We start from the raw sequence: 22,737 nt of genomic DNA on the forward strand, positions 1-22,737 counted from the left end.
TTCACTTTGTTGTTGGATTTGATTCTAAATTAATACACTTTAAAATCAGCCTTTTGTGTTTTTATTATTTGAAGCCAGAATCCCCAAACTAATTCTAGGAAACAGCTTCTCTGTGCCTCCCCTGACCCTTAAGTTAGCAAGAATTTGGGAAATAAGCCAAAAGAGTTTTCCTAGTAAGGAAAATATCAATGTCTATTCTCAAGCTCAGCATCTCAATCATTTGCTGAGGGGATGAATGAGCTGTCTGCCACTTGTTCAACAGCTTAATGTGTCTGGAAGAGGCAGCGTTCTGTTGGAGGTGGGAGATCAGACCTCAGATGGTGGCAGAAACATCCAGATGACTAGGCTCTGTGGCCTGCAGCCTGCCTCCCCTGGCCATTCCGCTCCACCGGGCTGCATGCCTCTCGGATCACGGCTCAAACCTCAACAGCTCTTAGTAATTTATGGCTATGGCCTATTTTAACTGCTTTTTCAAGACCCCCAGGATTTAGCTTCTCACATTCTTCCATCCTTTATGCTTATCAAACAGCACAGACAGCCTACAGAATCTACCAGAACTGACGTGGATCTCTTCCTAGCCTGGGCAATCTAATGTGTTTAACAAAGATGCTAACCCAGTCGATCAATTGTGGCCTTCCAAAAGGGTCCTTTCTCATGTCCCCTAATCCTTTTCCCTGTCCCCAAAGCATTTACAGTTGGGGGCCAAGAAACATCCTTCTACAGATAGTGGAACCCAACACAGTCCTGGTCGCAGATTTGCAGTGAGCACAGATGCCACAATGGAAACCTCTTTGCCCAGCTCCCTGCAGTGGGAGAATCAGCATCATTAATCTCTCACAGCATGCTGGGTTCATCTCATCTTTTGACCTTGAACCCACTGGACTAGTACCACCCCAGGTCTTCGCTCTAACAGAGACATGCCTATAAAATCCAAATGAACTCAACTTTTAAGAAGTTTAAGACTTCCTTAAAAATAGCAATAAGTTATTATTATTATTGACTCCTAATTGAAAAATGCTGAAGACCAATGGCTGATAAACAAGATGAGACTGGCTGCCCACCGCTGACTGTCCTCTGGCTTCAGGTATTTTGCCCTGGCCGCCACCATCCACTGGCAACGAGACTGCAACGGGAGTGCACTTGCAAGCAGCACAGAGAGGCTTAAAACAGTGAATGCTAAACCAACCAGATTTCTTCACTGAGCCTTCTGAATACTGCAATTACTTTATGCAACGCCTATTCCACATTCTAGAAGTGGAAATACATCCACTTTAGGAAGTTCAACTGGGGTTACTTTTTAACAGATCGCAACATAGGATATGTTCAGCCGCTGGCTCCAAAGACAATTATTCCCCATTTTTATTTCTCACTCACTTTCCCACCCTTTTCCTTCCCACCTCATAGTGGCCCAGCTCTTTGCAGCTGCCGTCTTTTACGCTACCACTTCCCTCATCTGTGCCACTGACGGGGCAGACAGGTGCTCTTGTCCTATGGCTGAGGAAGATGGGAATCCAGACGTGGAACCAGTCTGTAGTTGAACCAGTCTGTTTCAAAAACTGGATAAGCCAACGAAATCTGCAGCTGCGCAGACCAATGCTTGGTCCCCTCGACATGACCTTCTTCAGTCATCCCTTTGCTATTATCACACACTGAAAATACAAGGACGCACCCCCGCAGTACTTGGACAACTTCAAAGGAACTGGCTTCCCCAAGTGCACAAGCAGGCTCTTCTGCTGGAGCGTGTAGTTTCACCCTCTCACGGGTGCAGATGGCAGGCATCCCTCCCTCTCACAGATGACAAATGACGGGCCGAAGCCCAGGAGTGGCTGTGCTGCAATTAGGTGGCCTGGCTCCCCAAACAGTGATTTTGCCCAGATGTCACTAATGCATGAGGCCCTTGTGAGGGGACAACGCTTATGCGACCCTGTGCGCTCTGTGCACATCCTCCTTTTGTTCGGGCTTCCACAGGCTCCTCCTCCACCCATCTACCTTCACACCTACTGTTCACTGTGTCCTCTAGGGAACACCACGGGTGATGGCCCAAGAGGGAGTCCTGAAAACAATTTACTGGGACACACAGTCTGCATTAAAAAAATGAAACAGAATATCAGAGTGAATCACATAAAGAAAGGTAGATATTGGTTTATCTGTGTGTTTTAATTTGAGAGAGAGCATGTGCAAGCAGGGGAGAGGGAAAGGAGAGGGTGAAAGAATCCCAAGCAGGCTCCACGCTCAGCATGGAGCCCAATAGGGGGCTTGAGCCCACAACCCTGGGATCATGACCTGAGCTGAAGTCAAGAGTCAGATGCCAATCAATTGAGTCACCCAGGTGCCCTGACAGATACAATTCTGTGCAACTTTTTTTTTCTAAATTTTCTTTCTCTTTTTTAAGGTTTACTTATTTTTGAGAGAGAGAGAGAGAAGAGAGGGTATGAGTGGGGGAGAGAGCATGAGCAGACAGAAGGCTGCAGGGGTGGGGGAGAGTAGGGGGGACAGAGGATCCAAAGCAGGCTCTGTGCCAACAGCAGTCAGCCTGACGTGGGGCTCAAACTCACGAACTGTGAGATCAAGACCTGAGCCAAAGTCAGGTGCTTAACGAACTGAGCCACCCAGGTGCCTCTTGTACAATTTGTTTTATAAATATACAAATGCATATGCTGTGATGTGTCATCCGCACATATATGTTAGTGAAGATACAAAATGTTTTTTTTTTTTCAACTATCCTGTGTCCCAAAGGCCCTCAAATCTATTAAAGCCAACCCAGAATTTTCCTAAACTCATGCTATACACTTATTAGAACTGTTTCCTGGAACTATGAACTTAGAAACTGGTCCCACAGATGTCTCAGAGCCACAGATCTAAAAATTCCTACAATTCTGCTTTTCTTTCTGTATTCTTTTTTTTAAATATTTTTTATTTTTTTAATCTCTATACCCAACATGGGACTCAAACTTACAACCACAAGATCAAGAGTCGTGTGCTTCATGAACTGAGCCGGCCAGTGGCCAGCTGTATTCTTAATTTACTGATTCCTGTGTTCAGCAGTATTTATTGTGGTAGGTGCTAAGGTACCAGCAAACAATCATGGTCCCTACCTGCACCAAGCTTAAAGGGTCAGAAGGAAAGAAGGGAAAACAGGAAGTGACTCCAAGGGGTAGGTTCACAGAACTAAAAGAAATTCCATATGTTAAGGCAAGTCAGATGTGCGAGGGAGAGGGGCGGCAGCAGATGCTGGAGAGAGAGGCAGAATCCCACTGCAGAAAGCCACATCGGCCACAGGAAGAGTCTGAACTTATTCTAAAGACAAGGGAAGCCAACCTAGAGGTTTAGGCAAAGAGTAACAAGATCAGTTCTGTGTTTCAAACATCACCCTGGCTTACGTAAAGGGATAAGAGAATGAGCCTGGGAATAGGGAGATTGGTTAGAAAATTACTCCTTCCTTCATTTCTTTTTTTTAATTTTAGAGAGACAAAGCGAGCACGTGAGCAAGGGAGAGAGGTAGAGGGGGAGAGAGAGAGAGAATCTTAAGGAGGCTCTATGTTTAGTACGTAGCCCAACATGGTGCTCAATCTCACACCTGGGATCATGACCGGAGCCGAAATCAAGTCAGATGCTCAACTGACTGAACCACCCAGGCGCCCCTTACCATCATATTTAAGAAGACTGGTGGTGGCCACGGGTTGGAGAAAAGTAGATTTGCAATATATGGTTTCTGGACATAGAAACCACAGATCTTGCTTGTGGGAATAAGAGGGAGGGAGGAGACCAAGGTGATATCAGGTTTGTGGGGTGGATTATCAGTAACACTGACCACTCGGACGTTCAAGGAAGAAACCCTGGGTGGCTTTTGCTAACCTTCCCTCACCGCCACCTCCACTCTATAGCTGCAATGCATGCCTCCCAAGTCTCTCACCAAGCAGTCATGGTTCTAGCTGATAAATCTCCCAGCCACCACCCCATCCTTTGAACTATTACTGATCATGATGCTCCTTACTTAAAATCCCCCAATAGTTCCCAACTGCTTCTGCCATGAATTCTAAGCCTCCTGGCAGCATGTCGATGGCCCCTAGTGACCTGGCCCTCACCTACCTATGTAGAGTACCCTATGATCACATGAGATTACCAACACTTCCACTTGCTTATAAAGGCCATGCTTCTCACTCCCTCCCTTTGTGCAGACCACCTCTGCTGCCCGGAACGCCCTTCACTGTCTTACCAGCCTCACAAACCCTATTCTTTCTTTACAACTAAGTTCAAATGGAGGAACCTCAAACACCACCACCTTGACCATGTGATCAAAGTTAATTCCACCATTAACGGGACACACTGAGATCCACAGCGTCACTTCTGATGGATTCATGCCCAAAATGCATAAACTGCATTTAATCACAAAGAAACACTGGACAAACCCAAATTGAAAGATATCATACAAAATTGACCTGTATTCTTCAAAAGTGTCAAGGTCAGGAAAGATAAAATATTAACATGCAAGATTTGTGCTCGCTTCGGCAGCACATATGCTAAAAAAAAAAATTCAAGATTTATAGGAATTCTTTGTACTACTTTTGTAAGTCTAAAAAGTTTTAAATAATTTTCTTTTAATGAGCTCAAATTCAACCTCCCAGATACCTGCTCCACAGGCAGTCAGCCCTGGCTCCCACAGGCCTGGGAACACATTCTATTATAACATTCACATATCATTAATTTCCACTTTCTATCTACTACCAGTACTGTTCAAAAAAAAAAAAGTACAATGCAAAGCATACATAATTTAAAATTTTTCAGTAGCCATTTAAAAAGTAAAAAGATATAAGTGAAATTAATTTTAATAATATAGTTCCATTAACCCAATATATCTAATATATGATCACCTCAACATGTAATTAATATAAAAAGTTCGAGACATTTTTTCTTTTTGTTTTTTTGTACTAAGTCTTCAAAGACTAGTTGTATTTTACACTAACAAGACACTGCAAATCAGGCTAGCTACAGGTCAGGTGCTCAGTGGTCACTGGATAGGAGATCTCAGGATAGTCTTATGAGCTCTTCAAGCAAACAAACTTATATTTACATTTCACCCCCACCACCAAACAATGACTAGAGTTTATTTAACGAATTAACATTAACATGGGCTTTAAAATGAATACTGAGGGGCACCTGGGTAGCTCAGCTGAGCGTCCAACTTCAACTCAGGTCTTGATCTCACAGTTCAGGAGTTCAAGCCCCTTGTCCGGCTCAGTGCTGACAGCTCAGAGCCTGGAGCCTGCTTTGGATTCTGTCTCTCCCTCCCTCCCTGCTCCTCCCCCACTTGTGCTCTCTCAAAAATAAACAAACATTAAAAAATAATAATAAATAAATAAAATAAATACTGAAGAAAAAAACTGATGTGTACTTCTCTACACCTCTCCCTCCCTCCAGAAATTTAGGAACTTACAGTCATGGTAGATCCATCTTTTTCCATCTTCTGGCACATCTCTTTCTCTATGCCTAAAACACAGAGAGTCATTTTTATAGTTATCCTAAGAAGTCAGTTCCTTTCTTTCCTAGAGAAAGACTCTGGAAACCTCAGCGCAGGCCCAGACTGACATATATGAACACATGAACAGCATTTCAAGATTTTCAAAGGAGCACTGGCATTTATTTTGTTGATGGCTGTGCTGTGTTAAGTGTCCAAAATATTCAGAAGAAAGGGGAGTGTATGGTTAGCCAGGCAAACAGGATCACCGTCTTCAAGTGGAAAGAACAGCAAGGCTGCCACCTTGTGTCCATGGAAAGTTCTGTAAGTTGTGCCCACCACGGGACTATTTCACAAAGAGGAAGCAACAAGAATGCTATTTTATTACCAAGTCGGAGTCCATTTAAATTCCAGCCCAGAAGAGTATCCTCAGACTAGTTAACAGAGCAGATAAAACAATAAACTCTAAATGTCAATGCCTGAAAATCTAAATTCATTCTCCTCCCCACACCCTTCAAACTTGTCTCCAGTCTACCTTACACCCTACCACCACCAAAGGCAATATTAAAATAAAAAACACTATGCTTTTTCTAATTAAAGGAATGTATACTCATTGAAGAAATTTTTTAAATTATGAAACAGCACATAATTTTCGAGCTACAATCCTCCATGTGGCAACAACACATTACCATCTCAGTGCACTGTCTGTTAATAGTGGATTACTGAAAACACAAATGTGACCATCGCTGTTCTGCTTAGACCTTCAATGACTCCCCTATACCTGAAGGGCCAGGTCCAGATTCCTCAGTACAACCTCGTTTTCCCACTTGTCCTAGACTCACGGAGAACTACTGGGCATTCAACATGGCAGGTTCCTTCCCATTCCTGCGAGAGATCCTTGTTCCCTGGCGCACACCTATGTACGCCTCTATCAATACCTAGCGCAAAGGTGACGCTCCCCAGGAAATAGACCCTGCCTGATTCACCTGACAGAGCCCGTGTTCACTTCCCACCTCCACACGCCTACCGCCCCCACCTGATCCCAGTCTCTGCCTGCTCCCAGGACATGGCTGATCAGTTACACACAGCATAGCACTAGCTATTCACTACCTCTGCGGACAGCACTGTAGCTAACAGAACCCCTGCTCTAGAAATTTCTGTTGAGGGAATTGCCTCCTAATGAGGAAGAATAGAATTCAAATTATCTACATGCTTCTCTCCAGGAGGAAGTTCAAAGAGGAATCACCCATAGTCCTTAACCTCAACAAGTTTACTGAAGACAACTTTTATAATAAATACACGGGGAACAGGAACAGTAAGAAGAAATGTGAGGGGAACATAAACTGTACTGGAAGCCAAGAGATAGTTTTGAGAGAAACCAGAAAGAATGGGCAGAATTTTTACAGGAGATGGCAAAGAAAGGTATTTCAAATGTAAGAAATAAGCACAGGTGCAGGAGTGCTCAGGGTGATCCTGCGTAACTGGGGTAAAGGGGTACAGATGGGAAAGCGGCCTGGGAAGAAAGCTGGAACAGTGCCCGGCATGTGTCCTTTACAGATGGGAAGCTGCGACCTGGGCAGCGGGGAGAGGCCAAGGGGGTAACTCCTGCGAAGTCCGGACTTCCACCTACTTCCCTGGTTTGACTGTGATCTTTAAAGTTCTATGTATAAAAGTCCCCAAATCCAATTACATTGCTGAAAACATAAGATGTTTATAACATTTAAGGTGGTCAGGGACATGGCTCTAAACATTGCACAAGTCAGGTTTAAGGCCACAGAAATAATGTGGGGCCTGGAAAGAGGCCTCAGCTCTACAATGTTCTAATGAGTTCAACAGTAAGAACCTTCCGCATAGGTTAGTCTAGTTAGTTCTTATTAGAACATTAAGGATTCTTTAGGATATTGGTCATTTTCAATCTACCACATCCCTAAAAAGGAAAATGTATAGCATTCTAGTAACAAAAGCAATCTCTCCCACATCAATACTGTGGCTAAAATACCATGAACCAGACGGTCAAGGTTCGAACCCTACTTCTTTCCATTTCCTAGTCAAGTGACCTTGGCTGACTTACTTAACTTCTATGTCTCACCTTCCTTCTCTGAAAATTGGGNCAATACCCACCAAGGAATAACTGGCTAAGACATGTAAAGCACTTAGAACTATGCCTGCACATGGTAAGGTACTATACATGTTAAAGATTATTTCTGTAAGTTGAGCAATCACAACATGGCTACAGTCCACTGTATTTGGAGATATGGCTTCCTTAAAATAAATTATTACAAAATTCAAGTCGTCTCATACGTCAGTGTCTCCTGTGCCTTGTGCCACACTCATCCCTATGTCTCTGGTTCTTTGATAAGACTCCCTTCTGTGCCTCTTTTCTAGGCAGAAAAGCAAAGCATAGATCAGCATCCTACCTCTATCCTCCAAGTGACCCAATTCTCTAATCTCTTTACAGCGTCTCCTGCATTAGGCTTTCAGGCATTTCTAGGCTTATGTATATTATAAAGATGAACATATGCTTCCATACCTGCTTCTGAGGATGAAAACGCATGATTTATGGCAGACACGGGAACATTGGAACATTCAAAGTACTCCAGGTCTTCCTCTGGCTCACCTTTCACCTCGGCCCCAGCTGGTTTCTGACCAGATGAAGTGGACGCCAGTTTCTCCTCATCAGTAGCATGGCCATCCCTATTAGAAATGTCTGAGATCTGGGAGATCACTCCTCCTTCATCCTGGGAAATGCAACACACCAGATGCTATCGTTTAGGAAAACCGACAGCGGGGAAAGCGACATCTCAGGTATGGGGCAAGACAGCTACCATTCCACATGGATATCCAACAAGGACTCAGTGACAAATTATGGTGCTAATCAAAAAGGAAGCTGGGGTCTCTCAATCACAGAATGTTATGTTTTCTAGAACTTACCTTCACATCTGAGGTTTGAAAAATTAATCTTTTCTAGCCTAGGTTTGTAAGCATGAAGTTGAAGTGGTCCAAGGCAATGGTTTTCAAATATTTTGCTCATCTACACCCTGAACTGTTTTGGAAAACCTAGGGACCCCACTATATTTTCAGGTGACATCCAAAAATATCTCAGTATAAATACAAATAAGTGCAAAGGATACAATATCTGGTACCCTTTAAAAATTGACCTTGCCTAATTCAATCTAGTTACCCTAGTGATGTGATGATACTCTATCGTCTATTTAAAATCAAGCACAAACACACTCCTCAATAGTTTTAATAGTCAGAAATTTGCATCATTCCCTTTCTCCTCTGAGTTTGTACTTCCACCAAGAAATTATCCTTTAAAAAAGCATCTGTATGCTTGCAAGTCTTTTAAAGTTCTCTCTACCATCTTTCTCAGTTAAAAAAAGATAAAAATGAAAAAAAAATTCTATGACCATAAGTCTTGGAAGTATTAACATTTTTGCTTCTGGAGAACTAATCAGTATAATTAACTAATGCACAATTTATCCCAAAAATATTACAACTTTTGATGTACTATCAAATGCAAAGGTTTTTACTTTTGTATTGATTGCATTTTGTTGAGTCAATTATTTGACCCTTTTGCAGTATGATACACGCAACTTTTCTGAATCAGATCAAAAGGTACATTTTTCATGGTTCTTGTTGCCTGCTTTAGCAGCATTTGAAAGTGGATAATTTACACACTTGTAAGAGATGAAAAATAAATCAGAGGACAAATCATTTTTTGTTTATTTTTAATCTTAAGCCATGTACCCAAGTTTTTGGTCCAAACTGTGTAAAATAAGTTAAACCTAAGATGCATTCTGTTAACCAATGAATACATGTTTCTGTAATCATGGTTATGCTGAAACAGTTTTAAAAAGCATCTCATCACAACCAGAGGGGTCTGGGTGCTTGGTTTTCTGTTTCTCAATTCACACGGTCAGGGATAAATATTTATTGCTAGAAGGAAATAAGGGTCTGCATGAATTTTATTCCTGTTTTTCATTTTTAAATTACAAATCAATGCAGAGACTTATATATTTAAGCCTATTTATATAAATAAGTGAAACAGAAAAAAGTTTTGTAATGGAAATGTCTCTTAATTCTTTGAAACTCTTTCCAAGTTATATACCAAAGAAATCTATAATCAAATATTAGTTTTTAAATTGATATATAAGTGACATATAACATGGTGTCAAAGGTAATTTTCAATAATCTATCAGGTGACATCTCAGGTTCTCCTACCTTGTTGAAAGCAAGGAACTGGAAAACCATTTGACTTTTAAAAGAAGTTCTTATACTCCTTCACTTTCTTAAAATATACACCAATATTTCAAATCTGCCCTTTGGTGTCCCAGACGTTTCACACCCAGTGAAAATGCACCTTAGTAAGGTTTAGAATGAGAGAAAACTTTACCCAAAAGAAGTGGGAAAAGGGTAATATGAGGGAGGTTCCTCTGTTCTCAGGAGCTTTCTCAGGTCACTGTGGGAAGTTAAGGTTCTGGCAATTGGTTTCCTCAAAGCTAGATACTCAGACACCCACTGGAAACTCTTCATCAACCTGCCCCCCACTCCCCCCGAAGGATACAAACAACCACTTTGGGGACCACTGGTCTAAGAGACATCCTGGTGATAGGCACGGACTCACCTGAGAACACCCATCCAAAGCAAGAGTCTGTGTTTCATATTTCTTCACCTTACAGCCACTCCTGGAAAGGAGAAACAAAAACAAAAAACAAAAACAGGCCATTTTGGAATCACATTGGCAACTTCCAAGCTATGAGATGGAGCAAAGACAGCAATGTGTGCGGAGAGAAGCGAAAGCATACAGCACCACACGAGTTCTACATCTACACATGTGAGAGGAGGACCCCTTTTTATGTCTCTGAATTTTTCTCCCAAGAGACAAGGCAAGCAATGAAGTATAGCTCAGCTCACTCTCTGAAAAGACCTCCTCACGTGCTTCTGTGGATGTTAAACACCAGGACTCTAACCCCTACAGGTTCTGATTACATGCTACCAAGCCTTTCGGAGGTAGCCTTAGCACCTAGAGATATTCAATTCATCTGATCCCTACTCACTCGGCTTTGACATTCATTAGAAAAATTACCACGCTGGACCAGATTCTTTAAAAAAGTTCTTTATTGCACTAGAAGCCACATAGGTCTGATATGACAGTTCCACACCTGTGAGCTGACAGAGAAGAACTGTGGTCAACAGAAAGTACAAAAATAAAACTATTTGCGTGCATTGTTACCATTCCTATGAAGCAGTAAGAGGGAAAGCAAATGTCAAGTATTTGTGCTAAGACGGGAACTGGGGAAAACTCAAACCACCTGTTAGTTTTTAACTAGCACATAATTTATGATCCGAAGATTAGTTCAGATTCTGTTCTGTTTTAATCAACTTAAAATTTCCAGTAAAAATGCCACTCTGACAAAGTAAAGTTACAACTTTTTCTTCTTCTGCAGAGGGGACAGGGCTGCGGGGGAGGAGGGGAAGACGAGCATATGAAGTTCCCAGAATGTGCACGACCATTATTTAGTTTCTGGTTTTCTTTCCTAATGCTCTTACTAAACGCCACCCCCTGCCACCAAAGCACCAAATTTGAGTTGCCTCTGAAATTTACCCCGTGCTCCGAGCCAGCAACCTTATCCTAGCAAAGAAGTCCCTTATTTCCAACAATAGCAGAGCAGTCAGTCCCTGCGACCACTGTCGGGATGACGTGGGGGCCAAGCCAGCACGCATTACCAAAGCGCCACACGAGGCGTGCCGAGCCAGGGAGCGCAAGCTCTCGCACCTAAGGTGGAAGGCTGGTCTCCACTCCGTTAGGTACAGACGTTTGCAAGGCTAAGCTGACTCATGAAGTGGCAAATGAAATGCAAAAAAAAAAGTCATCAGAAGGTCAAACTCAGAAACAGAAGCCAACATGCTATGGAGAGATGGTCCAGGGAGGGGACGTGCCAACGGTCCTAGGGACGAACAGAAACGGCAGGGGTACTTACAACAGAAAACAGAGAAATTTCACTTGTTCAGTAGTCCTGATGCACCAACAAAATTAGAGACAGGAAAGAGACAGACAGATGGAGAAAAAAATCATGTAAAGCCTGGAATATTTATCTGTAGTCTGACAGATGTAAAGGCTGCAAAATTCTTTCTATGAGGTGAGACACAAATAAAAATGTCATATTCATGAATGTTACCGCTGGTGAGCAAATGATTATCAGGAACCTCTCTCTCTAAAGCAGTAAGAGTGGTAGAAACACTCAGAAATGCCTCATATTCAAATTTATAGAGGAAGAGTAAATTTTCAAATATTTGTGAATATATAAAACCAACAATTCACTACTGAGAACATTTAAATGTCTCGTCACCCAGATTAAAGGCAATGCATGAATACAATAATAGGGGACACTGTATCCATTCGTAACCACTGTAGGTATGTATCACCAAAGAAGCCTAAAATGGTTTTATGTTAACTTATCTTATTTGATTCACAAGGTACCAATCGTAGATAGTATGATATCTCCACTCCACAAGAGGAGAATCTGAGATGCCAATTACACGCATCTTTTAAAAAAATCACACAAAGGGACCTGTTAACAGAACTTCTAACTCCCCACTCGCTTCTCCTTCCAGTCCTTCCTCACCAAGGAAGGCATTTTCTAAACAAAGCCCGAGTTACAGAAGAGGTCATGCACCCTCTCGTTTGGAAAGAACAAGGAGAGAAGAGGTTTGGCTGTGTAAGAGTTAAAAAAAAAAATCCATAAGGTATATTAAATCAGGAAGTTGACTCACCAAGAACAACAGGAAGAAAATGCTACTGGGTGAAGGCGGAAGGACTGAGAGAGTACTTTCTGCTACTGAAAATTAGGTGTATGATAAACTTGCCTCCCTCTGGTCCAGATTTAGTCTTCTCTAACATGAATGTGCTGGCTACACAGCTTCAACATGCAACTGAAAGGGAGGCTCCCAGGGACGCCTTCCTAATTTTGCTAGCCAGAAGCACCCCACAGGAAGCACCAAGGCAATGAGGTGGCCAACGCATACCCCGAGCACTGTCTAGATAGGCAACTAACCTTAGCCACAGAAGAGCACTTGGAGGGCCCCCGACCAATAGCATTTTTCAGCAATCATTTAACTGCTCATATATAACCAAAGAACAAAGCAAGAGCTGCTGATGACATTTCATTCACCTTAGGCATTCTGGGGTTGCTGAAGAAAGGATTTCTCATGGTTTGAGCTTCTTGGTCCTGATACTTTCTGCTCTTTAAACGTTTCTCTCTAGTATAATTCATCACGCCACACTAGCATACTCCTTTAGGTCACAGTAAAGCTGAACATTATTTCCCTGACTCATCTATGGTGACAACTGGAAATAATAGTACTTCTTCTCATCCTCCCTTTTCACATTGCATCCTCCATGTCATTGGTCCTACTTATTTTTGGTAAAATGTCACAGGGTCACAAAAGGATGTATTGTCATCAACTCAAGGACTATGAAAAAGTAACCCTGTAACAAATTTAAACTGAAACTTTACATGGAATATGGCTCGATCACTCTGGGAACTCCAAGGATCTTGCAAAAGTGGTTATGGAGTTCCCAGGAAAAAAGGGGGCAGGGGGAGACAACACACAACCAAAGACTAATTTAGTGAGATTTACAAGAATGTTTGAAATATTCTTGCTTCTTACTGGAAATTTACCTCCTTACTGATGGGAGCCAGAAGCTAAACATGGAGGCATAAGAATTCTTAGCAACTTTTCGTGGTATGTTTGTTTCCAACAAAAGTCACAGCTTTCTGTTTTAAGTGAAAGACTTCATTTTCCTTTTATCCACAGAGAATCTGAAGATGGTGGCTAGCACTGACACTTGAATTCTGTATATAAAGCCATTCCTGACAGCCCGGATAGGATTCTGAAAACCATCAAATCTCTGTGTGTTGTACACTTTTTTCTTTTTAATAGGAAAAATGTACCCAAGGTGTGGAGGTGGAAGAGGTCAGCTGAATAAGCTGAGGATTCAGAAACAAAGCAGACACCTGCAGAGGGAAAACTCTGGCACGTCTAATTGTACCCCAGAGTTAAGCAAAACAGTGAGGGCTACAGCATAAGGCTATATATAAGCTGTGTGTCTGCCCTGATGCACCTCAAAGGTCACTTCAGTTCACCAAAACCAAAAGCAGCCAGCTGCCAAACTCAGAGAGTACACAGAACACAACACCCACACCCGTCGTCACTCACGTTATTAAACGCGACTTTGCCTTCTTGGGTGATTCTAAGATTTCATTAATATGATTACCGGCGGGAGAACAAAAGTCACTGCTCACTAAAGCTGTAGTTGGTTTAAAGGGATCCATGGATTCGTCAAGGTGGTAGGAGCCCTTAGAGGAGAGAGGGGGGGCGTTCTGCAGAGCGGAGTGGCCCCCAAAGGGACTGAAGTTGGGGTTATCCCACTGGCTGGGAGCCAGCTTAGTGGATGCCTGGGAGGGAGGAGTGGTGTCTGCAGCTGGGTCAGCAGGCTGGTCCCCACCTTTGGCGCCTACTGGCTTACTGACGCTATCTTTCTGTACCTTGGGAGGCAGTTTGCTACCCAGTTTCCTGCCAAGTTTCCTCGGAAGGCCTTTCCTGGACTCTACATTGTCTACATCTTCTGTGAAATCAAACTCGAGTTTCAGAGGTGAGTTTCTGGACTCCTCCAGCAGCTCAACTCCTGAGTCGTTGGTGTCACTGCCCAGAGCGCTCGAGGTCTCCTTAGTGTCAGGGGGAGGTTTCTGGATCCTGGCGCCTCCTAGCAAAGGATTTGTGTTCCCATCCGTGTCATCAGCGCAGAACTGACAGGATGCCTGGGAGAGAGGGGAGACCTCCGGGACAGTATCGACTTCTAAGAATTCGCCAATTGTCTTCTTCCTCAGAGAGACAGGTTTGGGCTTTGGTAGCTTGCTTCTGCTGGGAACGGGCTCTGGACAGGAGGTGCCAGCCTGCAGGTCAGCTTCTGTGGAGGCCTCCAGGGTCACCCCCATGGTGCCTTCTGTCATTGCCTTGTCCGGGATGGCTTCCGGTGTGCTGGAGGGCAAAGCCTCGCCCGAGACCACAGTTAGACAGCCATAAGCTACCTTTGTTCCTCGAGCTGCCAGGGCGTCCGGGGAATTCTTGGCTTCTATCGAAAATGGCCTCACTACTGAAATTTTGCTACTCTCGTGTTCAGGTTCTTCTTTGAAATCCTTGACCGAGTGCGAAGCAATAGCCTGCTTTGATACTTCATTTTCTGGGGGTCTAGAACAAGTCTCAGATGAACATTTTTCAACCACTTCTGCTACTAGCTGTTCATCAAGTTCTTGTGATTCTAAAACAAAACACAAAAGCCATCTATTAAAGACTTATCTTTTTAGCACTGGTAATTACTCTCTACTAGCTGAATCCATCCAGACAAGCAGCAAATTCCTCCCTCTTTAAGAGCTTCTCTTAAGCATCTCTAAGGGTCAGCAAGGTCACCAGAGCAGCCTGGACAGATTATACTCTAAAATCAATCTCCCTACCCCAAAACATATACGTGTTTTACCCAAGTTATACACATAATAATTATACTGAATAGAGCTATTGAGGAAAAGGTTAAATAGATTGTGAGACTATTGCAAAGCGTGGTAATATGATGTCAACATTCTACAGGTTAAAGTAACAGGTCTGGAAAAAGCTTGAGACCCTGCCAGCTAGAAAGAGGGGTCAGGTCTGGCATCCACACAGTTCCCAGGGCCTGCCTGACAGCTTCAGGGTCTAAATGCTACACAGTTCGCAGATTTTAATCTTTGGATGTTAAAAACAAGTATTCTTTCTTCCCCAGATTACAGTTTAAATACTTGAACTGTTTCAAAGTTAAATGAAAAACCCGTCATGGCCTGCTCAGAGTAACTTCTCTGTAGACTTAAAAAACTGAAAGAACCAAATAAAAAACCTAATTTGAAAAAGCAGATACAGGGGCGCCTGGGTGGCTCAGTCATTATTGATCTGACTTCGGCTCAGGTCATTATCTCACGGTTTGTGAGTTTGAGACCCACATTGGGCTTTGTGCTGACAGCTCAGAACCTGCTTCAGCTCTTCTGTCTCCCTCTCTCTCTGTACCTGCTGGCTCACGCTCTCAATCTCTTTCAAAAATAAATAAACGTTAACCAAAAAAAAAAAAAAAAGAAAAAAAGAAAGAAAGAAAAAACAGATACGGAAATGGCTTTAAAAAAAAAAAAAACAGCCCTAGGGTGGCTGGCTGGTTCAATCTATAGAGCATGCAAATACTGATCTTGGGGTCATGAGTTCAAGCCCCACGTTAGGTACAGAGATTACTTGAAAAAAGAAAAACCAACTGGATTTAATAAAGCTTAAAAAAAAATTGATGTTATTTAAAAGCAACAACCACCACCAAATAGTCCTTACTTTACTAAGACATAAGTCATACAATAATAAAGTTATTTTTTCTTTAGAAGCTCTGTCTGTAAGCTGGGCCAGGTATTTTCTCCAAGCACCTGTGAAAACTAAAGGTCCCTTTTAATCTGGGTCTTAATAGAAGAAATGTTACAATTAGGAAGGTGTAAGTGAGGGTACTAAGACAGTACTTTCCTCACTAGTTATCTGAAGTAACAATCAAATAGCAGCAGCAAAAATCAAATAAATTGGTATTATCACAGTATCATGGTGATTTTAAAGGAAACTCAGAGGGGCACCAGGTTGGCTCAGCTGGTCAAGATGGTTAACCAACCTTGGCTCAGGTCATGATCTCATGGGTTCCTGAGTTCAAGCCCCATAGCAGGCTCCCCATTGACAGTGCAGAACATGCTTGGGATTCTCTCTCTCCTTCTCTCCCTCTCTGGCCCTCCCCTGCTAGAACTCTCAAGGTCACTCTCTCTCTCTCTCTCTCTCAAAAGAAACAAACAAACTCAGAGACAACCCTCTAATCCTACTTCCTAACCCTAATTCTAATCCAGTATCAAAAAAGTGAGCACCACAGCAAGAATTTTTTAAACCACTCATACATATTTTCCCACGACTCCTTTATGACTAGAATTAGGTAGGCAGTGGCTTACAAACTGTATTCTGCACAGATGCTTCAGATATTCTACCAACATCCAATGTAAGTTTTGTTTTCAAGTACACATTTAACTATTATTAATACTGTAATTTTGAAAATGCTCTCAACATATGGTATCTGGGATTTGCTTTAACATATTTCAAAAGAGTTTCTTTTTAAAAACAGTAAATGTGGCAGAATTGTGATAACTGTTGAATCTGGGGATGGGTATATGGGAGTTTTCACTCCGCTACTTTCTCTGCTGTACAGTCATGAAAAGCTTCAAAAATGAAAAGATTTTAAACTCAACTGCATTACACACAAAATTTTAACAAGAATGTTTTAAAGTGTACCAAAAATGTAACGTGCATGTGTGTGCAGATTTTTCTATTTATATATCTGAACTGTTATATATTACAGTTATATGTTATTATATAAATACAGATATTTAGATATCTGAACTGTTATGAATTCTGTGCTGATGGGGAAAGGGTAGATGAGCAGCAATGAAAACATACCACCAGAAACCCAGGGCTGCAGAGATTTACGTGTGTCCAGATGCTGTGGGGTCAGGGAGAAGCCAGGCCAGGTCTGAGCACTGCTGCTCATACCCTAGCATCCAGTCAGTTATAGAAAATGGAATCCTGACTCTTATCTAAGTACAGACAGTTATCACTTAAGTTTTGGTGCTTACTGTGAGCTTTTTAGATTCAACATGTATGGTACAATAAAAATATGCATTTGTTCTTTGTCCTTGGTTCCTAACACAGGTCTAAACTCTTAGAATCTTGGGAGTGATTTTGTATGTTCCTGAGCTGACTAGTGGCCCCTAGGTAGCTTCAGGATGGGGGCTTTCACCAGAAAGGCCAAGTGGTGGACAGGGTTAGAACTTTCAGCCCCACCCCACCCTCACCTCAGGGGAGCAGGGAAGCAGGAAGTGAAGTCAAATCACCAATAGCCAGTGGTTTAATCAACCATGCCAATGTATGGGTAAAATCCCCTAAACTATGGCGTTCGGGAGCTTACAGGTTGGTGACCTTCTCAAAGTGCTGGAAAGGGAGAAGAGGGCATGGACTCTCTGCACCTTCACCTCACTTTGTCCTTCGTACCCTGAGTTCTATGAGTTGTTAAAGCAAATTATCAAGCCTGAAGGAGGGCTGTGGGAGCTCCCAAAATTAGAGCCAGTTGGTCAGCAGTACTGAACTATCTATACTTGCAGCTGGCATCTAAATGAAGGGGAGGGGCAGTGTTCGGGGGAACAAGCACTTAATTTGTGGGGTCTGCAGAAACCATGGATAGTTAGTGTCAGAATTAACTGAATTACTGATGCCAAGTTGGTGTGAGAGAATCTGAGAACACAGGAAACAAGAAATTTGCCTTAAATCAGTGAATATTCAATTGAGACAGCCACAAAGGCGTCTGAGAGTTTTTAAAATATTATTACACACTGCAATATCCTTTCCACCAAGAAAATTTAAACTCATGAGGAACCGCTTCACTTACTCTCTAAATTTTACATCTGCAAAATTAAGAAGTTAGACAAATTGTTGGATGTTGTTAGTAACTCAACTTTGAAACACAAATTTCCTCCTGCTCCTCTTTCTGGCTTCTGGGACAGTTTAACAAAAGCATATTTTCAGGTACTAAGTATTTCAAATTATCATTTGTCACTACTGACTTGCATAAATCAAGGTTTCCTCAATAACACAGAATCCAGACACTACTGAAATGCAAGGAGTTAGACTCCAATTTAGTTATTTTGTATGTTTCCATTTCATAAATTGGGAGGGGAAGGGGAGTGATGGGCATGGAGGAAGGCACTTGTGGGGATGAGTACTGCGTGTTATATGGAAACCAACTTGACAATCAACTATTTAAAAAAATAAAAAAATAAAAACAAAGTTTTTTTTTTTTAATATTTTTTACTATTTATTTCTAGGAGAGAGAGAGAGAGAGACAGCGTGAGCAGGGGAGGGTCAGAGAGAGGGAGTCACAGACTGAAACAGGCTCCAGGCTCTGAGCTGGCAGTCAGCACAGAGCCCGATGCGAGGCTCGAACCCACGAACCGCGAGATCATGACCTAAGTGAAAGTCGGATGCTTAACCGACTAAGCCACCCAGGCGCCCCAATAAAAACAAAGTTTATGGAAAAAAAAAAAGTTCTCATCAGGGGCGCCTGGGTGTCTCAGTCGGTTAAGCGACCAACTTCGGCTCAGGTCATGATCTCACGGTTTGTGGGTTCGAGCCCCGCATCGGGCTCTGTGCTGACAGCCAGCTCAGAGCCTGGAGCCTGCTTCAGATTCTGTATCTCCCTCTCTCTCTGACCCTCCCCTGCTCACACTGTCTCTCTCTCTCTCTCTTTCAGAAATAAAAGCATTTAAAAATATTTTTAAAAAGTTCTCATCATAAGAAAAAAAACTTGAGGGGTGACTGGGTGGCTCAGTTGGTTGAACGTCCGACTCTTGATTTCAGCTCAGTTCATGACTCCAGGGTCAAGGGGTTGAGCCCTGAGACAGGCGCTGTGAGCTGAGTGTGGAGCCTGCTTGGGATTCTCTCTCTCTCTCTCTCTCTCTCTCTCTCTGTCTCTCTCTCTCTCTCTCAAGAAGAAAAAAAAAAACCCGAAAGCACGAATAACAAAATCTTGAAACTATGTGTGGTGACAGATGTTAACTGGACTTACTGTGGTGATCATTTTGCAAAATATACAGATACTGAATTGTTACATTATACACCTGAAGCTAATGTATCAGTTATACCTCAATTAAAAGAAACTTGAATTTTAACCATCTCTGTAAATGAGATATTATTAATAATGACATCATAGTTATATATAAGTGTCCAAATATTTTAGGGATGCATATCGATGCATTTATGACACGATACCTGGAATTTGCTTCTTTTAAGCAACAAAAGAAAAAAAGGGGGAATGTTGGTAATTGTTTAATCTCAGCAGTGGGCATATGGAGGTTTACTTTCCTGTGTGGTGTTGGGAGCAGATCACAATAAAAATCTGTTACCTAATTTCTCTCCCGATGTCTTCTCCTTGCCACTGACTTAGCAGCCACCTCCAGTCTCCCTTCTGGGATCCCTGAGCCCCACACCCCAGTCCTCTGTCCTTTCCCACAAACTTGAGAGAATGTGAGGGTGTGAGGGGAGGGCGAGATTATATACAGGAGAGTACAGTGTGACCCCCACCTACCCACTTCTTGGAACCTCTTCTCGCTGTTTCACAGATGCCTCACCATCAACCCCACGCCTCCCAAAGGCCAAGGCGAAAGCTTTAAGAGTCACCTTTCACTGACTTCTGTCCTCACTCTTGGTTTCAGCCCTAATCTTCTCTGTGAGAAAAGGGCAGGCAGGGTCTTCCCCTGTTCCCCCACACCTGTGCGCTCCTTTTAGATCCTCCCCCCTCACCCCCATCTCCAGGCTGAGAACTAGAGAGAGGGAGAGCACCTCACAGTGTGCAGGGACAGGGCAGGCAGCCTGCAACCAGGGAGGGAGGAACAAAGAAGCAGCATATCAGTGTTCACACAGAAGTTCTATGGCTGCCCAGCCCAGCCCACAGCTCTGCGGATTAAGGACTTTCATCGGCTGCATCCTGAAGCCAGCCAGCCACCCATTGGTGGAATGCGGAAGGAGGACGTTAGCCTGAGCAGACAGCTGATGGAGCCCCGCCTGGGAGACACCACCCGGGTGCAGGCGAATCAACATGCCCAGGGGTGCACCTAGTCCCTGAGGACCCCACCTGGGGCCAGTATCTTCAGTCACCACTAGAGACCACTGCCGGGTGGAACAGAGTGGGTGGGAGAGGACTGCTCATTGTCTTAAACCAGTTTTGGGAGCTGTCAGGATGTGAAACAAGAAAAACAAACCACGAAACTCAAAAAGGTAGGTTTGGGTAAGATCGGATTTGCATTTACACTGAATCAGCCCAGTCTCCCAGTGCCCGCTGAGCCTGCACAGCCAGTGCGGCCCTAGGAGAGAAGGCACACTCCCGGTGCCACAGAGCGAAAGTTCCCCACCCTTCCCGGCAGGCTCTGCTTCTCAATCTTCCATCAGTTAAGAGCTCAAGCCACAGCAGCCAGTGCTGGCTTTTCATCTGCAAACACTGTTATGTAACTGCCCTACCTCTATTCGTCCCTCTATTTTTACAAATTTCCTGTATTCCTCTAAAAGCCTTCCTCCAGGGTGTGCTGAGATGCTCTCTCCCTGAAACGAGTTTGAGGAGTCGAGTTTGAGGAGTCGGGATGAGTCTGACAAGCACTGCGTCGCCTGGCGGCTTCGATAAGAGATTAGATCAGTAGGATGAATTCAAAGCAAACACAGAGGAAATCCAAAAATAGACCAACATTTCCACTTCTGCCACATTTGTTGCTGTTAACAAACCTCTTCCTTTCAATTATCAGCCTCCCCTAAATCTAGAAGGTTGTGTGAACTGCCCAGGGGTGCTTTAAAACATAGATGCTTTTTATGCTTACTTAGGATATAGGCTATTCTCATGTAAAATGGTTTTCCCTACACTATATCATGTTTTCAGAAGAAAAGGCACAGAATACCAACATTCTGAAGACTGGGGAAGCAGCCTAACATTGCGTGTGTGTATGTGTAATAAACCGTCAACATACTCTAGTATGCTGATGGTATATTAAGTTGGAAGACAGGTTTACAAAAAAGCTTAAAAACCTCAGTTGGGGTGGGGGTAATGCTATTAACCCACAATATTTTTGAGGCTGAGAATCGTATTCCACTGACATACATGGAGAACCTGCTTCGCTAGCTGCTTTCATACGTACAATCTTATTTAAGAGGAGACAAGACAGAACCACTTGGAAAACAACGTATGTGAACGCTTCAGATGTGGCATTACAAACATGCTTGTCTTTTCCCTCTCAGATTTTAATTTACAGGCGAAACACTGTCTGGAAGCTCCTTTTAGGTCTGTCCATCGGCCCCTCTCCTTTAGCTACAGAAGGTCCCTTTAGTGGATTCCTAAATACCTGACATGTAATGTAAGAAAGCTGCCCAAGTTGGAACAGGCCTCCTGCACCACACAGACACACACACTGGCCTCGTCCTAACCTCAAACCCAGTCTTCCAGATCCAAGTCCAAGACACAGGTCTGACTCTAAGGCCTTACAACAGAATCTGAGAACCAACACATGAAAATGAATGACCTTTATAGTAATTCAGGAAGGGTCTGCAGATAAATTTTCAGAGGGTCCACAAAGCCCCTGAAACTCAAAGAACATGTCTCCCCAACCGAGAAAATCCAAAGGCCTTCTTTACAGCCTGGCATTTAGGAATCACTGCTCTTGAAGACTGTATTTCTGGACCACTTTTTAGGATCCTCAAAAGAGCTCCTTTTACTACTTTATAGTTATAACCTCAATCCCCCTTCAATCACTACACTCACTGAAGTTTAAAAACTCTTCAGCTCCGGTGGGGAAAAAAAAACCTTAACATTTAAGAATAAAGCTTGTCACCTCTGAGAATGCTCAAAAAAAAAAAAAAAGTGTTGCAAGTGCAGTTTTAAGCACTTTTTAAAGTGTGGACTAAAGCTCTGAGAGGGAGCATTCACTAAACATAAATTCAAGCAGGTTTCATTTAAACACAGGTCAGCCTTCCTACGTCATTCCTGTTGACATCCAGACTGAACTGAAGGGACATTGAACACCCAGGGGGAGTGGGCGGGGGAAATGATCTCACCGGCACCCGGGTGTGGCAGGACCTGACACTAGACAGACCACCCTGCAGAGAGAATCAAGCCCCAGGAACACAGTGGAGTAAATAGTTTCCTTCTCTGGACAGTGGTTCAGGTTTTGTTGTGCAGAGCGCAGCAGCAGGTCAAGGGCGGCCAAAATCTGGCCTGAGTCTGCAGGCCTTTCTTCACAACCTCCTTACAAGGCATGGCGTTTTTCTCTAATAATTGCTGGATATTTAAAGAACATTGATTTGAAGGGAGATGCAAACTGCTGGCTTGCCTGGTGACCTTGGCCTTAGGCTGGCCCCAATCGGGGCCAGATAAACTGCCACCCACAAGGGCTGGGGTAAAGGCAGAGAACAATGAGAGGGAAGAAAAGGGAGGAAGTAGCACTGACTACAGTGTCAGGCACGGTGACTGAGCATTTTACAAACAAAAACTCATACAATCAAAAGGAGGATTAAAGAGAACACACAGACAGAAACTCCATTTTAAGGAACCTACGGAATCGGAGGCAGCAAGTAATTTTAGCGAGCAACCAGACCGT

General features: G+C 43.2%; 1 protein-coding gene across 2 annotated transcripts in view; it reads right to left on the reverse strand.

The window, feature by feature from the left end:
• TACC1 (transforming acidic coiled-coil containing protein 1) overlaps positions 1-22,737 on the reverse strand; it is a 59,290-nt gene that overhangs the window by 17,050 nt on the left and 19,503 nt on the right. The window contains exons 3-6 of one of the 2 annotated variants that reach the window (XM_077769479.1): positions 13,679-14,780; positions 10,083-10,143; positions 8,073-8,193; positions 5,435-5,487 (exon numbers count right to left, since the gene is read on the reverse strand). In XM_077769479.1, the coding sequence (XP_077625605.1) occupies positions 5,435-5,487; positions 8,073-8,193; positions 10,083-10,143; positions 13,679-14,780 (1,337 nt within the window). Of the gene's footprint in view, positions 1-5,434; positions 5,488-7,985; positions 8,194-10,082; positions 10,144-13,678; positions 14,781-22,737 lie in introns of both variants that reach the window. The other variant, XM_077769478.1, reaches the window with a different exon arrangement.

This window comes from Crocuta crocuta, unplaced genomic scaffold (assembly GCF_008692635.1).
Source record: "Crocuta crocuta isolate KB4526 unplaced genomic scaffold, BGI_CrCroc_1.0 scaffold698, whole genome shotgun sequence".
NCBI lineage: Eukaryota > Metazoa > Chordata > Mammalia > Carnivora > Hyaenidae > Crocuta > Crocuta crocuta.